The 17,421-nt window shown below is 36.8% G+C and overlaps 1 protein-coding gene across 1 annotated transcript in view; it reads right to left on the bottom strand.

Annotated features, from left to right (window-relative positions):
* The window catches only part of LOC121729538 (GTPase-activating Rap/Ran-GAP domain-like protein 3), a 155,526-nt gene that overhangs the window by 28,235 nt on the left and 109,870 nt on the right, over positions 1-17,421 (bottom strand). Inside the window, exons 8-12 of the mRNA XM_042118078.1 lie at positions 15,863-15,961; positions 11,782-11,885; positions 9,936-10,041; positions 6,147-6,289; positions 3,207-3,329 (exon numbers count right to left, since the gene is read on the bottom strand). Of these exons, the coding sequence (XP_041974012.1) occupies positions 3,207-3,329; positions 6,147-6,289; positions 9,936-10,041; positions 11,782-11,885; positions 15,863-15,961 (575 nt within the window). The remainder of the gene's footprint in view (positions 1-3,206; positions 3,330-6,146; positions 6,290-9,935; positions 10,042-11,781; positions 11,886-15,862; positions 15,962-17,421) is intronic.

The following is a 17,421-nucleotide window of genomic DNA, read 5'->3' as shown; positions in this document are numbered from 1 at the left end:
TAAGGGGGCAAACGAGCAAACGGGTCACCTGATGGAAAGCAACTTCCGTCGCCCATGGACACTCGCAGCATCAGAAGAGCTGCAAGTGCGTTGCCGGCCTTTTAAGAGGGAATAGGGTAATAGGGGAGGGTAGGGAAGGGAAGGGAAAAGTTGAGGGTAGGGAAGGGAATAGGGTAGGGGTAAGGGGATTGGGCCTCCGGTAAACTCACTCACTCGGCGAAACACAGCGCAAGCGCTGTTTCACGCCGGTTTTCTGTGAGAACGTGGTATTTATCCGGTCGAGCCGGCCCATTCGTGCCGAAGCATGGCTCTTCCACGTATAAATGTGCTCAAAGTTTGTTTTCATGCTAATAACATTGTATATTCTCTTAAAAACAAAATAAAATTAATATAAGGGGGGCTCTCATACAACAAACGTGATTTTTTTGGCCTTTCTTGCTCGTCATCAATAATGGCAACAGGTAGGCACTTGAAATTTTCATACATTCTTTTGGTATATTGTGTACTTTAACATTTAATAATTATATTAAAATAAAATAAAAATTTATGGGGGGCATCCCATACAAAAAACACAATTTTTGGCTTATTTTTGCTCTATAACAGTATGGAACTTTTCGTGCGCGAGTCCGACTCGCACTTGGCCGATTTTTTAAGTTTTTCATTCATTCCAAATTTCGTCCAAATCGTTTCAGCGTAATCCCCGGTGTTGATCTTCACAGTAGTTTGTCTCTCTAAATGGCCTCATAGGAACTTGCTCAGTAAGCTGCAAATCGCGAGATACAACGCAAAATATTATTATCAAAGCGGCACCCGGCTGTCGCATAACAATTGGAAATCTATTAAGTCTGCTATTCCCATGATCGAGGTACGTGGAAAGCGGTTTAGGAATATCGACGCATGACTGTGCTTAGTTCTGTCTATTGTGATATTTATTGAAAACTGGATTCCAATGCGATCATCAATCAAACTCGATATGTCGAGTGGTGTACACACAAAGCCCTCTCGTGTGAACTAAATTACAGAATAGGTACTGGGATTTTATATTTGAATAATTTCAATTCCTTTATCACCTCATAGAAAAATATATTTAAACTATTAATCATTTCACTAAAGATTCAGGCCGGTATAAATAGTCAGTACTCAAGATACATCTCGGTCTCAAGACACGGTTCAGGCTCTGTGATTGGTTGGCTGTCAAAATTTGGACCAATCATAGAGCCGAACCGCGTCTTGAGATCGAGATGCATCTTGAGTACTGACTATTTATACCGGCCTCAGTGTTGTTATCCATTGTAAAGGTACCGGCTGGCAGCGGACGACATGAAGCAACCGCAGACAATGTCGTCGCGATACTACTGGTTTCTATGTATTTCTATGAAATACCTTCTGCAGCTAGCGACACATAGAAATTAGGAACCAGTAGTGTTACGACGACACGTCGTCTGCTGCAACTTCATGTAGCCGGCTTCCAGCTTGTACCATCGAGGAAATTCATTCCTAGGCAGACAGACCAACGTCATTTGGTCGGATTATGTCAATTCAATATTAATTGTAATCTGTCCGCTGGGTTTGACGTAACGCTATCAAACTACGTAGGTCCTCCATCTGTCTAGGAATCAACTTCCCTGATAGTACCCTAACACTAAAAACTTTCAGTCTCCTCGGCGAAAATCAAACCACGCTTAGCTTTGCTTAGTCAAAATGCAATGATTCGGCATAACGCATTACTCAGTTTATCGCACCGCAAGCGCCGTGACGCTTGCGGTGCGATATAATTAGGGGGCCACCTTTATTTTTTGCAAATAAAGTACATTGGCTACTTTAGGTGAGAAAAAAACAGTACACAATATAAAAATAAAGTACAATTTATAAAATTGTCTGTATAAATAAAAATTAATTCAGTACCTTGTTAGTTTCTTTAAAACTCGAGAGATAGGTGATACGAGGTTCATCGGGTCATCTAGTTTGAAAAATAAAGTATTTTTACGTACTTTATTATTTTCGTAAAGTACAAAGTACAATTATTGCCTGAAATAACATAAAATACTTTATAATAAAGTACGTGTGGCAACCCTAGTTATAATAAATAATTATTCCCTAAAATTGTCGACATCTAACTTCGCCAATGCGAATGCATTTTGACTATCTTGCGGCATCATCTAGTAGAGTCTATATAAGCACTTAATATAGACTCTACTAGATGATGCCGCAAAATTCGTTTACCGCGCCGTAGATACATTTTTACGCGATAAAAGGTATCCTTTGTCATTTCCCGGGATTCAAAGTATCTCCATACTAAATTTCAGCTAAATCGGTTCAGCGGTTTGGGCGTTAAGAGATAACAGACAGACATACACACTTTTGTACGTATAATATTATAGTACATGGAAGTATGCATATGTCTCTATAGCTCTATAGCAACAAGAAATCCACTTACATTTTTATTGGCAATCGTATGTAATAAAATATTACACATTATAAACCAATATATTATACAACGTGGTTGCTGAGGCGTGATATTGAAGTCTAGATTATGACGAGACACAGTTTGTTCAATACACGAGCCACGACGGTAGAGCCAGTGCAACTTTGAGCTCTACTCACACAGCATGGTGCAACTATATCTGTATCCTTTCTTTTACTATCTCTCAAGTACAAAAAAATATATTAAAACATATTTATGAAACAATAACAAAAACTTACATAAAATAGGCGTAGTTTTTCGTCATATTTGTGTGCATAAAAGCACGGCGCGGCGTAAGGAAACTTACAAGTGTCTTCGTCTAGTATGGCTATGGCTAGCAATTGAAGAGCTATATTTTAAAGTGTACACGGCGAATCGAGGCGGTAGCGGTCATTGACCCCCTGTCAAAAATTTGTCATCTTTTATCGTTTTCTATATAAAACGCAATTGACTATGAAGTGACAGAGGTTCCTAGTCTTAGGGCGATATCGTATTTTGCATACTCGATTAGAACTCACTATGGAGTAAATACTATAAAAAGCTTGGCTGGGGCACTGCCGTGCCCCCAGATTTACTAAATAACTTTGAATAAAAAAAAAGTTGGAGATTATCATTGAAAGAGTTACCAAGAGGTTTTATAAATCTATAATGCTCTTTATAAGACTAGATTAGAAAGGCTAATGACCGCTGGTGCCATCTTAGTCCATTTTGACTATATATAATTTAGTAAGTATTGACCTACCACTCTATGGTCGGAGCAGTGTTCGGCGTAGATATCTCGTATGAGCGTGTCCAACGTCCGCTGCCGTTTCAGCGCGAATGTCGGCGTCTGGAACGCCGCTTTCTCGCCGTTCATTAGCTTCACCTGGGAGAAAAAAAAACATTTTACAGGCCCTGCCTATATTATATTACACAAAAAGAACCCATATAACGCAACTTTAGTTTAAGGGCCTTATCACGGATTACGAATACGACTTGGGCCACATTCGGACCTTTCATTTGATCACAGCTACAGAGGGAGATGGATGTCATACTAAAAGTAACAGCACATTACCAGCAAACGTGTATTTATACGTGGGAGAGCCATGTCTCGGCACGAATGGGCCGGCTCGACCGGAGAAATACCACGTTCTCACAGAAAACCGGCGTGAAACAGCGCTTGCGCTGTGTTTCGCCGAGTGAGTGAGTTTACCGGAGGCCCAATCCCCTATCCTATTCACTTCCCTTCCCTACCCTCCCCTATTCCCTTCCCTTCCCATCCCTACCCTCCCCTATTACCCTATTCCCTCTTAAAAGGCCGGCAACGCACCTGTAGCTCTTCTGATGCTGCGAGTGTCCATGGGCGACGGAAGTTGCTTTCCATCAGATGACCCGTTTGCTCGTTTGCCCCCTTATTTCATAAAAAAAAACAGAATACTTGGCGCGGTGGTCATATTGTGGCGGTGGTGGTGGTAGTATAGATCATAGGCGGATTGATTGCGGCAAACACGTGGCGGATTCGTGGTGCTTATTAGATAATATTATGTACGCAACTCGATGTCCTGTCACTTTTAGTATGACATCCACCCTTTCGTTGAGACATAGCAAGTGAATTAAAGATGTAATAATTCACCAAGTCCCATACGGTCACCGGTGACCGAGACACAATAGAAATTCTATTGTGTCTCGTTTTTCCACGATCGACGTGTTAAGTTGTATCTCTAATGCAAGACGTACTTATCATAATAGGCTAAAACATATGATCATGATCAGATGCTCATGTGAGTATAAGCAGTCCTAAGTTAAAGGTATCTATGGAAAAATGTATTGTAATGTTTACTGTCAATAAACAATTACTATGTATCTCAAACACTTGTTAAGGAAAGTGCTGAAGATCTGTTATGCATATACATGCTAAAACAACATAATAATCTTTTTTAATACGAATAATAGAAAAAAAGTTCGCTTCCCTCTAGAATACTGTAGGACAAAGTTTGTTCTGTCAATATAGCAAAGAACCTTTTTAAATACAGTTCCCTAAGGTCCCGTTAAGAAAGGTCTATCGTAAGAGGTTTCTAATGAAAGACGCCATTTTCAATTTATTTTCTATCCCTTATCGGAAATAGGGTAAATCAAACATTAACTCCCATATCGTTCTTTGACCTGCAAAGTTTTATTTTTAATGGAAAGTAAGAAAATGCAAATAATCGTAGTGGTTAAAAACTGGAACTTGTAGCTTTAATATTGTTCCCCGGGCTATGTAATATAAAATACTCATTATTAAATCTTATTAGTACTCGTAGGTTTACTACGTTACTACGATTTAGTAAACATACATACATGTCAAATACAATAACAATGCCAATATTATTACCTTGTCGCTTCGTCGCCTTCGTCTAAAAATTAATTTCTTATTAAAATTATATCTTTTATTCATAGGCAATGGAATAAACTCGTATTTGGTTCTTAATTTAATATTTCGTGAAAATAATCTCATTAATAAGCGTTTAATATTGAAGATATTAAATCTTTATTATTAGGTGTTATTAAATATATTAAGTCTGTTACAATATTATAAGCCTGCAGGCTTCGAGGGGTTTTATTTATGAGAGACTCTCAGTAAAGTTCATTGTACAGTTGGCAAACCTTTTCATTTCGACCTTACAGCCTTCGCAGTAAGGTTCAAAAGTACTAAACAGTGGTGACAGTAATTAAATTGCTCAGTTCAGCACTTTATGTTTGTCAAAATACCCCGTATAAATCGGCCTACAATTATTATGTCCAACATTATTTGAACACGAAAATCGCTTTTGTATTCGTTATTAATAGGCAATTTTCAGAATTATATTTTTAATCAACCCGTTTCAATATGATTTTTAATTTTTATTTATTACTAGATGACGCCCGCAACTCCGTTGCGCCAAAATTCGTTTATCGCACTCAATATTTCAAAGGTAATTGTATTTTTTGGAGCATCATTGTAATTTAAGTGTAAAAGTTTCGGCGAGAGCGGGAAAACAACATTAGACTTATGATCATTAAATTTTCACGGATCATAACATCTCGGAATAATTTGTAAAAATTTGTAAGAGAAATGTTTGAAGTATTTTATGTTCGGGATCTTTGTACAAACATAGTTATTGTGATGTAGAACTTTGATGTTACTAGGGAGCATTTCCACTAAGTTATAGAAAGATTTGGGACTTGGGATTCATGGGAAAATAAGCGATATTTAAAAAAAATTATGCGTGTCTATATACGATAGTGCACAGTTATGTTCGGGCCACACTAACCAGAAACGCCGTTAATTATCGCGTTAATTCTAAAACATGTTATAGTATTATCGCCTTTAATTAGTGGCATGTAAAGGCGATAATGCTATAACATGTTTCAGAATTTACGCGATAATTACCGGCGTTTCTCGTTAGTGTGGCCCGAACATTACTGAATCATCTATTTCACCTTTCCATCATTTTTTAATACCATAACCAATTTCAGAAATGATTATTAAAAAGTAATAAACTGTGTATCAAAAGCAGTAATAAGATGAAAACATTGACAATTATTGTTAGGTATTCACTAGCCAACGGAGGCAAAACGCGGTCTCTATACACGCTCAGTCTCTACCCCTCGCCTTCCGCTTCTGTCACCACCGTGTATATCCTGCTAGTGTCACTATATAGACAACGAGACAAACACTTACCAGCAAGAACTCCCTGAACAGTATGGGGTCGTTGAATATCGGCGGGCACGGCAGCGAGGGACCGAACGGCGGCACCGTGTCGTCCGTGTACACGCTCAGTCTGTACCCCTCACCCTCCACTTCTGACACCACTGCGAATATATCTGATTGGGTGTTAAGGAAATCGTCTTCTGAAGATGTGGTAAAGAATGAACTACACACATCTGTAAAATAACGAAGCTTTAGTCAATAAGCCCCACGTTAAGAAAAAATGATTTTGAGCTGTTGAAACGAATAAACTTTTGATACGTTACCTTGTAGTAAATTTGTTGTAGTGAAACATTAAAGTTTTCGTATCTTTCTGCATTATGCTTTAACAAAATAACCGAGACGATGCTTAAACTCACTCAACTGTCAGTACTCAAGATGCATCTCGGTCTCAAGACACGGTTCAGGCTCTGTGATTGGATAGCTGTCAAAATTTGGATCAATTATAGAGCTGAACCGTGTCTTGAGACCGAGATGCATCTTGAGGACTGACTATTTATACCAGCCTTAGACCGCTTAATTACCGTTTATCTAAAATGTCATTTAAATTGGTAGCAGCAATGCATATGTACCTATTATATTTAGAAAGGCGTCAAGCTTTCCATGTTAATTAATATAAATAGTAACTAGTTGTTCGCCAACGCGCTTAATTATGGTCAGTGAAGCACCCTTAAATAGCGTGTTGTGGCCAGGAAGCCACAATCAGTCCTGTAATCAAATTACTCAGTTACGATTGTTAGGGTGTTAGGAAAGTGGAAACGCATAAATCTTAAAATAGCATGCCATGTTGAGTGTTATGTTTAGACCATAAAATTATATTACCAAGTTTTATATCTGAACGATATTTTCAAATTAAATGCGTTAGAGAACTAGGATATTTTAATGAAAAAAAAAGGTCCTTGCCATATTAGGCTGCCTTTTAAGTTGTGTCGTTTGTAAACTTCCAGTGATCACTGAAATAAAAACCATATGGGGTTTTAATCTCCTTTTCGTTCGATTTCAAAAACAAAATATTTTTTTTAGGTTTGTCGAATATAATACTTAATATTATACCGTCAATTCAAAGGTGACAAGTCGATTGTGATACCAGAAAAGAAAATTGCCATATTAATACGAGACAACCAGACACAATGCTATTCAATTGTTATCGCGGTCGCTGGTAACCGCTTGGGGCTTGAGGCGTTAACTTTTGATAAGTTCGGGCACGTAAAAGCGCTGTGTTACCGTGGGACACCTGTCCCACGGTAACACAGCGCTTTTTATAGCTTCATTAAACTTAGCTCATTATAACCTAAGAATTTGTTTGGAAAGATAATAAAAGAAAACGTCTATCCATCCAAACATCAATATGTACCATCGAGGAAATTGATTCCTAGGCAGTTGACAGGCCAACGTCATTTTGTCAGATCATGTCAATTTTATGTTAATTGTGATCTGTCGGCTGGGGTTGATGTTACGCGACCAAACTACGTAGGTCCCCCATCTGCCTAGGAATCAACTTCTCTAATAGTACTTTTGTTTAGTTAATTTCAAAGAAACTTGAAACTCTAACAAAATTAGCTTACCAAATTATTGCCGAGATCGATAAATTAATCCTAGTATTATCCTTCTCTTTTTTTTTTTACTTATATACGCTAGTTTTATTGTAATTTAGTTTTATTGTATTAGTTTAATAAATATTTGAATTATGTTTTTAAATAAAGTCTTTTTTCATAATCATCCTAGTATATGATCTATTTCATTTTGTATATTATGTTTTAAACATTACCTTCTCCATCTCTATCATCACATGCATCTCTTCGACGACCTCAGTGGCTCAGTTTGTGGGCTGTTGGTAGCTCAAGCCAAGGGTCGCGGGTTCGAATCCCGCCAACGGAACAAAAAGTTTTCAAAGTTCCTGGGTCGGATGTATATTAAAAATATGTGTATTGTGTATCATTTAATAAAAATCTTAAATATATGTATACTTAGTATAAAAGTATTAAATATATTTCCGTTGTCTGGTACCCGTAACACAAGTCCTTCAGGTACTTAGCACGGGGCAAAACTGACGTGGTGTGAAGCGTCCATAGATCTATCTTTAGATACACATATATTTTATTTAAAGTCAGTATCGAACAAAATAGTATTTTTCTTGTAAGGGCTCCATTCCACCGAGGCGCACGGAGAGGCTACGCACGTGCGTCAAGCGTGCGCGTGGCCGTGCACTGCGTGCGCCGCGGTGGGTTGGCGCCTTAAATACAAAATTAGGACTTGAAAAAAGTACTCTATGGGTCAACCGTACAGCCTTCAATTGCGTGAGATCTGTCAAATCTATACAAAATTAGAAATGCATCTACGCGTCGCGTTGCGGTCTGAATTGACCCTAAGTTCTAACCAAGTCTGGTACGCCACATGTTAACTAGATGGCTACATCTAGTTAACATGAAGTCTAGCATGCCACATCACACATGCTAATATGTCATGCTAGACTTCATTTAATTTCGATATTATAAATAACTAGACAACGCCCGCAACTCCGTGGCGCTAAAACTGTATTTCCCGGAAGCCAAAGTAAGTATACCAAATTTCAGCAAACCAAAGTTCAGTAGTTTGGGCGTGAAGAGGTAACAGACAGACAGACAGACACACTTTCGCATTTATAATATTAGTATGGATATATTTCACTGGCACGAGCGATGGATTCAAACGGCGATTACTTGGCGTTTTACGTAGTGCGGCGTAGCACATCTACGCTACTACGGTGCTACGCCGCGCCGCTACGTATATCCGACGTAGCGCGGCTACGGATACAACGTAGCACGCAGCTACGATGTAGCAAAGCTACGAAACTCCCAATCAAAATGTTAGTCATTGTTTTTGACAGATTCTCCATACTCTAATCGTCAAGTTAAGTTGTGGATAGCCTATCCGGCACTTATCAGGAAGTGGTGAAACAAACCCCTAAGTTTGATAACATTTTATCTACGTGTACAACAGCTGTACTTGTAACTATGTTACATTTTGGGTTTGTCAATCTCCACTAGAGTAATGATTTAGCTAAACTTTAAAATTTTTGCCAATCATGTTTAACGAGGTAAAAGTTTTGAATTTCTGTTCATGTCGAATAGTTGTAATTGTTCTATCTCTTACTTCAAGCTCAACCGATTGTGATGATATTTCATATGGCTATACAAAAACTTGACTCGAAGGTCGCGGATTCGATTCCCGCGTTGTCGATTCCCGCGTTGGATACATGTTATTTCTTAGTTTGGTTAGGACAGTGCAGGCTGATCACCTGATTGTCTGACAAGTAAGATGATCAATGCATCGGATGGGCATGTAAAAATCGTCTTTTTTTTCCAGCGCCTGATCTCTCGTCAGTTGTGCCGGTCTTCCGTCCCACTGGGTTATGAGAGGAAAAGGAACAGAGAGTGCTCTTGTTTATTGCACACACACTTGGGCACTATTACAAATTACTCCTGCGTAACTGGCTTGGTTTCAATGAAACCGGCGGAGTATAAAAAAACTATATAAAACTACTTGTTTCGTAGGGGTACCTGAGTATATTATACAATATACCCAAGCGGTATTGTAATCTATTTAAGAGTTCACATTTAGTTTAAACGTGTACTTTCAGCAATAATGTGTATATCCGGATATATTGCTATTGTTTGGCTGGATTAAAAATCTTGTGGAGTACATGTAAACCGTTAAACTTACGATATAGATCCTAAAATGCTACTGGGGTATATTATTCGTAGATGTATTAATAAAGGATACGTGTAAAGTGACTCTTGACGCACTGTGGGTTGAAGGTGTTGTGTACGGAGTCGTCCGTGAATACGATGTTCACGATGTCGTTACCGATGTGCCGCTTGCGCTCCAACTAGAAACAAAAACACTAGAGTACGTGGACATGCAGGTGTAGGGTTGCCAGGCGTCCAGATAAAGCCGGACACGGTCAGGCTTTTTGATTGCATGTTGTTGTTGTTGTGTTTTGATTAAGAGGAGTCTAGCTTTTGTAGAGCTTTGAAACAATAATTTAATATGAAATCTACTCATTTTAGAAGGTTTTAAACCTAACAAAATATAAAATTGTATGTTAAATTGTTTTAATAAAACATAAAATTACGAACGTATTCCTACACTAAGAGTTCAGATTTTTTTTTATGAAATAAGGGGGCAAACGAGCAAACGGGTCACCTGATGGAAAGCAACTTCCGTCGCCCATGGACACTCGCGGTAAACTCACTCACTCGGCGAAACACAGCGCAAGCGCTGTTTCACGCCGGTTTTCTGTGAGAACGTGGTATTTCTCATACCATGCAGAAGCATGGCTCTCCCACGTATAAAATATTCGATAGCAGGACTTTTTGTACAAATGTCCGGCCAAGCTGACTGCTTTGTCCGGCTTTTCGGTTTAGCGACCTGGCAACCCTATGCAGGTGTAAGGAGAGTGTAATTTAACGCTATGTATATTTCTTTCTAAGCTCTGCAAGCATGGAGACTGGGGAGGTGTCAAGTTTTAAAAACACGTACTTATGCTGTTATCTTTATTTTCACACGAAAAGCCATATTATTTTTTCCAGCATTTTACATAAATAAAAGATAGCTGTTGATTATTTTTTATACTTTTTTTAAGATTTCAATACAGGGCTTAGAAGGAAATATAAATTACAGAGTAATTTCGATTTTTGTACAAAAATAATAGGAATGCCAATAAAATACTTACTGTTGTGTGAAATCTTAGTGACTAAACACTCTAGGCCGAAGATACGCGGCGTAAATTCCGCATGATTACGCCCGAAATGTATTTTAAATTATCGATGACACACTATTACGTCGCGTTCCGTCCGTATTTTGTATGCGTTTGACATTGCGGGCGTAATCATTTACGCCGCGTAACATCGGCCTAGTGTGTTTAGACACTTAGAGTGCAAACAATTGAATGTTTTACCTTCGATTGTTTAAGTGTATTTCTAAATCCATCCTAAGCTTAAACATTTGGCTACTCATACTTAAGTATACGATTTATGACGGAAAACATTTTGTCGACAGACGTCGAGGAATTCTTTTAATATTAGCGTTTTAGCGATGACCTACAATACCTTTTTATTAAAGCATCGTCAAAGAACAAAAGACGTTCGACCTCAAGTTTTTTAGCTCCTACCCTCGTTCTTGGAGTGTTTTTGCATACCCTTTGTAGTTGGATTTTTATTACTCCGTGTAATATTGTCGTATAGCCACTGTGAAGTGACTCGAAGTGGTTATAGTCAAGAGCAGACATAGCTACGTTATATCACGTTATGCAAAATTTCGTAAGTGGGCGTGAAAGAATTTTATACCTTATTCTGAAACTTTTATGTGCTGAAAGGTTCTGTTATGAATACAAGATGAAAAGTTCGTGATAATCCATCTTTTTTCCAGCTTAATATATTTTAAATGGAATTATAACATATCGAGGATTTAAGAGTTACTGTTATTCTTAAAAAGATTAATCAAATTGTATCTTTCTTGTTTTTTTTTATTTATAGAAGATCCAGCATAATATTTAACAGATAATCAACAAGTCTCATGTTTTTTCAGGTGGGCTCTTAAGGGTGTGACGCATATTTTCTTCAAATACCTGTTGTTTATTATCCTTGGAGAAGGGCAGCATGGTGGAGACGTGGAACATGATCTCGTGTCCCTGGTGCATCGTGTAGATGGAGTGGCTGCCCGTCATGTCACCTGCGACATCATGAAAATTATTATTAGGTGTAACGCCTCCGTGGTCCAGTGGTTAAGAGCGTGGCTCTTGACTTGGCGGTCGAGGGTTCGATTCCCGCGTTGGAAACATGTTATTTCCAAGTTTGGTTAGGACAATGTAGGCTGATCACCTGATTGTCTGACATAAGTAAGATGATCCTTGCGTCGGATGGGCATGTAAAAAGTCGCTAGTCGGACCTGTGCCTGATCTCTCGTCGGTCGTGCCGATCTTCCGTCCCACTGGGTTATGAGAGTAAAGGAATAGAGAGTGCTCTTGTGTACTGCGCACACACTTGGGCACTATAAAATTACTCCTGCTTACCTGGCCTGGTTTCAATGAAACCGGCCACCGTCACCGAAACCGATGTGGGTATTATTATATTATTATTAGGTATGACGTCACAAAATGTTGTCAAAAGAGTATCTATTTAAACGGGCCCCTACACCTACAATAATATTGAGTAATACGTATTGCGTAATATTATTGACCGTCTAGGGTTGATATTGAACGCGCCCGCCATTCAATCTTATTGACAAATAAATTGAATGATATCAATTCAACGATATTGCACAATAAAATTGATCGTCTAGGACCTTAGTCCTAGACGATCAATTTTATTGTGTGATTATTATGTTGTGATTGTATCTTAATACAAAATAAATATCAACAAAGAAAATTTGTAGGAAAATATTGACCTTCAAATCAAGCCTTGCAGACTTTCATTCGACATTGTAGTAACATAGTTCTAAGAATATGATTGCACTCTGGCATAGCACTCTACAGGAAACCTCAAGGAATTTTTGAAATCTCATATTAAAGCTATTCTAAAAGGAAACGTAAGAACGAGAATTGCATAGAGTTCATGATTTACTAGAAAGGAAACACTACTGAAATAAATCGAGTCTTGATAGCCCAAAAGAAATGCATTAGAGCTATCAGCGGAATCGGACCTTTAGATACATGCAAACCTTATTTTAGACAATATAAAATACTGACTGTTATAGATATATACCTACATATTAGAATGCTGTGTGTTTGTGAAAAAACATATAGACCTCTTTCCGGCAAATGACGAGGATAGAAAATACATGTCTAGAGATCCAACCAGACTCAAGGTGCCAATCAGTAATAGTTCTCTGTTTCAAAAAAAATGTAATTTTATGGTCATAAAAATTTATAATAGCGTACCAAAGAGTAACAGAGAGTTACCTTTAATTACATTTAAATATAAACTTAAATTGTGGCTTCTTAGCAAATGTACGTATAATTTAAAAGAATTCTTTGATGATTTATTTTTATTATAGTGCCAATTTTATATTTTATATTATAATTTAATCAATGAATTTTTATTTTTATGACTTTTTTTTTAATGTTGATGAATTGTTATAATGTATTGTAATGTTTTTATTATATTTTCATTGACTAATTATTATTATTTGATAGATTCTATAATATTTTGTATTGATTATTTTTTATTTTATTTGACGAATTATTTGCTTTGATTTATTATGTTATTATTGACTTATTATTATTAATATTTTAATTTGAAAGGTAGTTAACTGAATTGATGTTGATAACATAAAAGTAATGCAACTAAATAAGTTTCACACACACATATTTTTAACCGACTTCAAAAAAAGGATGTTATCAATTCGACCCGTATGTATGTAATGTTTCCAGAACTACCCAGTTTTCGTATGTTTTCTATATCATATGAGCCAAATTTTAAAGTGTATGTATGTATGTATGTATGTATGTATGCATGTTTTATGTTTGTGTTCGCATATCTCCGGAACTACAAATCCGATTTAAGTGCAAGTTTCATCAAAATCGGTTTACTAGTTTTTGAGATAGGGAATTTTCAATTCTTAATTACTTACAATTTTGAAGTCGGTTTTATCTTTTAAAAATACAGTATTATCCTATTCCACTTGTATAAACAAGATCAGGATAACTGTACAGAAAGGCGATTTAATCAGCTTTTCCTAGCAAATCTACTCAAATATTATAATGAAATAAAATGCCTTTTATTGTATTTAAGTTGCCGATATTTTCAAGTATTTATCAAAAGAAGTCAGAAAGGCTTATTCTATGAAATGACCGCAAATATTTTATTATTAAAATTCCATTTCTTCTTTTCTGGTTGACTGAATCCATTGTGTTGAAGACACATAACTGCCTTTTTATTTCAACTGAAACACGATATCGAATACACCCTTTTTTCTCGGTATAGAATATGGATTTTATAGTAATATTTTATTTATGAAGTAATATTTTATTGAACAAGGATTATCCCCACAGTAAAACTTTTGTGGATACCGTTATAAATATAAAACAGAAAAACCAGGAAAATAGCTTGAAAGATTTTATCGTTCATTAAAACATTACAACAGCTCGCAGCACAAAACAAACACAACAGCTCGCGGCCTCGCGCATACTCAGCAGTCAGCTATCTCAAATTCATATGGGTACTTGCGTAAGTACATATTTGAGGTGTGAAGTGTAAATTATGTAATTATTCGATAACGAGTCATTAACCTGCACAGAGTACAGTCAAGACTTGCAAAAAGTGAAAATTTCAGCTTTCTAGCTTAACCATTTCAAGTACTTACGGTAGCCTATATCTGTGAGTATACATACTACCGATAGCGCGATGTAGGCGCATATCAGCGCCATCTAGCGATATTTTTAGGAACTACCCCACCCTTTTTCTCCTATTTCAAATTACAACGGTTATTCCGCTGTTTCAACGTTTGTGAACCGATTTTCAAAAATTTTCTTTTGGTGTTTTTATTTTGGTGTTTGGTGTATTTGGGTATCATCCCAATTTGGTACTATATTCACAAAAGTAATGACCTGATGAATAAGTAATCGAGGGAACTCTCAAAATTTATATGGAAACATGTGGTGACTTCGGTTTCGTGAGAAGTATTCTAAGCATATGCTACCAACAAGTAATATTTAGCACCGACGTATACCATGGTTCGGAAGATGCTGAGAGAACTCCTGATTCTTTATGTTTGGGAGTTTCGGCGTTATTTTAAGAACGGAAAGCATAATATTATGCTACTATACAAATTACATTCATCGTCATTATTACCATCACTACCATGTTATTAAACCATGCATCGTCCCATGATTATGGGCCTATTTAGTATTTATATTTAATTATGACCCTATTATTTGTACTTTTATAATCTTTTAGATCGAGACTAAAGTTTGTCAAGCGATTTAAAAAATGTATATATTAAGTAAGTACTTACTAATATTTGGTACTACTAATATACTTATATTCTGTGTTAATATGTATAATATTATAAACCTGAAGAGTAGGTACTTTGTTTGTTTGCTTCAGCGCGCTAATCTTGGGTCCGATTTAAAAAATATATTTCAGTGTTAGATAGCTCATTTAAAAGAGAAATTTAAAAGAGAAAGAGAATTTTGAAGAAAGCTATAATATTGTCTTGTTACGCTACGCATCGCTATTATTATCACGCTATCTTCCTCTGTTTCTTCGGTCCTATTAGTCGTAATACGACCGAAGAAACAGAAGATAATATAAAAAAAACGGGGAAAATTATTAGAAAGGGTTTATCTCACGAACTACTGAAGAAATTTTTGTTATTTGCTACAGATATATAGTTTACCATGTGAAGGGATATAAGCTATTTTTGCAGGAAACTGTACGGTTTCCGTAAAATTCCTAATTTACGCGGGTGAAGCCGCGCGGGAAATCAAGTAGACAATGATAATATTATGGACAAAAAATTTCACATAATCGAAGATCTGGAGCATTAAAAACCTATTTTATTTATTAAAATATATATTTTGTACAGATATTCTCGAAATTAAAAAGAATTTAATCTAAAAATACCTTCAAATCTTCAAATAAATTTCACGAATTTCACAAGGGGTCAATACTCCATTAGTAAATAGTAATTTGCAGTAAAAGGTTTACCTTTGACGTCGAGTCCGCCCCGGAAACGGTTCCAGCTTCTTAATCGAATCTTGTCACCCAAAAGCGAAATAAATCGGTCCCATTTCTCGTTGCCTTTTTCTGAAACAACGCTGAGTTCAGTTCTACAGGGTGCGAATTAAGCACATCCCAAACGTGTCTGGATTCCACCCCGCTAATTCATGTGCTAATACAGGGTGATTTAGAAAATTAGATGTACCATCGAGGACATTGATTCCTAGGTAGTTGACGGACCTACGTCGTTTGGTTGGCTTATGTCAATTCAATGTTAGCTGTGATCGGTCGTATGGGTTTCACTTAACGCGACCAAATTACTTAGGTCCGCCATCTGCCTAGGAATCAACTTCTCGGATCGTACCATTCCACCATACCTCGATCCAACGTCATTAGCTTTGTCCACACCGTGCCTTTTTCTGTTCGTCAAGGGTATGCGTTATAGCTCAGTCAACAGCGAACATGAGGCATGCCCGCAACGCATGCCCTCTGACCGTATCCAAAACTTTCGCTTTGTTATTAAAAATGACAATTGGCGTTGCGTTCGTTGACGCATTCAAAAAAGATGACAAAAATTGAGAAACGAAAGCGCATAGTGTGGACATAGCTGTTTGGTTGAATTATGTCATTTCAATGTTAGCTGTGATCTGGATTTGACTCAAATTATGTAGGTCCGCCATTTGCCTAGGAATCAACTTCTCTGATAGTACAATAGTCTCTGTTCTGTGAGCTCTGAATAATCGGGCTGAGAAGCGGCTAAGTGAAAGGAAAGTATTTGTGTAGTTAGTAGTAGGTTCACGTTACTCTCCTACAAAATTCTTTTTCTGCCTAAAAGTCTTAACTTAAACAGTAGGTATATCATAAAATCAAAATACCTGTTCCTAATTTGAAAACACCTTACAAATGTATTTAAAATAAAATAGTTGTGTGGTTAGCACAAAAATCAATTATTTTGCTAACCACACAATTGTTACGCAACAAAAGAATATAATTACTTAATAATTATCTAGACGTGACATAACAGAAAACTATATTATAAGACTCATACATGTTAATTTTACAGAACTAAATGATATTCAATTTTACAGAATCAATTTTAACGTTAAATAGTTGCTACAATAACATTAAACAGATAGAGTAAAATAGTTTCATGAATTTCAATTGTTTTAAATACTTTCAGCGTTTGCTAACAGTTAACGTTAGGGTCAGTATACATTGTTAAGGGCCGATTTGATGCGGGGTAATTAATTTTTATAAGAACCGAAACTAATACTTTATTTATTACGCAAAAAGATTAATTGAATTGCCGCCTGCGGTGTCGAACTACCCTACGAATAATAAAAACTATGCCTACCCCAATTTTCAATGCCTCATTTATAAAATACGCATTGCATCTCCTCGTCAAATTCAATCTCGTTCCAAATTGAACTGCGGGGCTAAAATGGTTACATTTAGCAATTCCTCTCAATCAATTCAGCAAACGAATTGTCAAAACTGACAAACTGACAAATGTCAAATTAGTACGAATTACTAGACACGAATTCCAA

The sequence above is a fragment of the Aricia agestis genome, chromosome 8 (genome assembly GCF_905147365.1).
Source record: "Aricia agestis chromosome 8, ilAriAges1.1, whole genome shotgun sequence".
Taxonomy (NCBI): domain Eukaryota; kingdom Metazoa; phylum Arthropoda; class Insecta; order Lepidoptera; family Lycaenidae; genus Aricia; species Aricia agestis.
The sequence above is the reverse complement of the archived record's forward strand: the minus strand, read 5'-3'. Positions and strand labels throughout refer to the sequence as shown.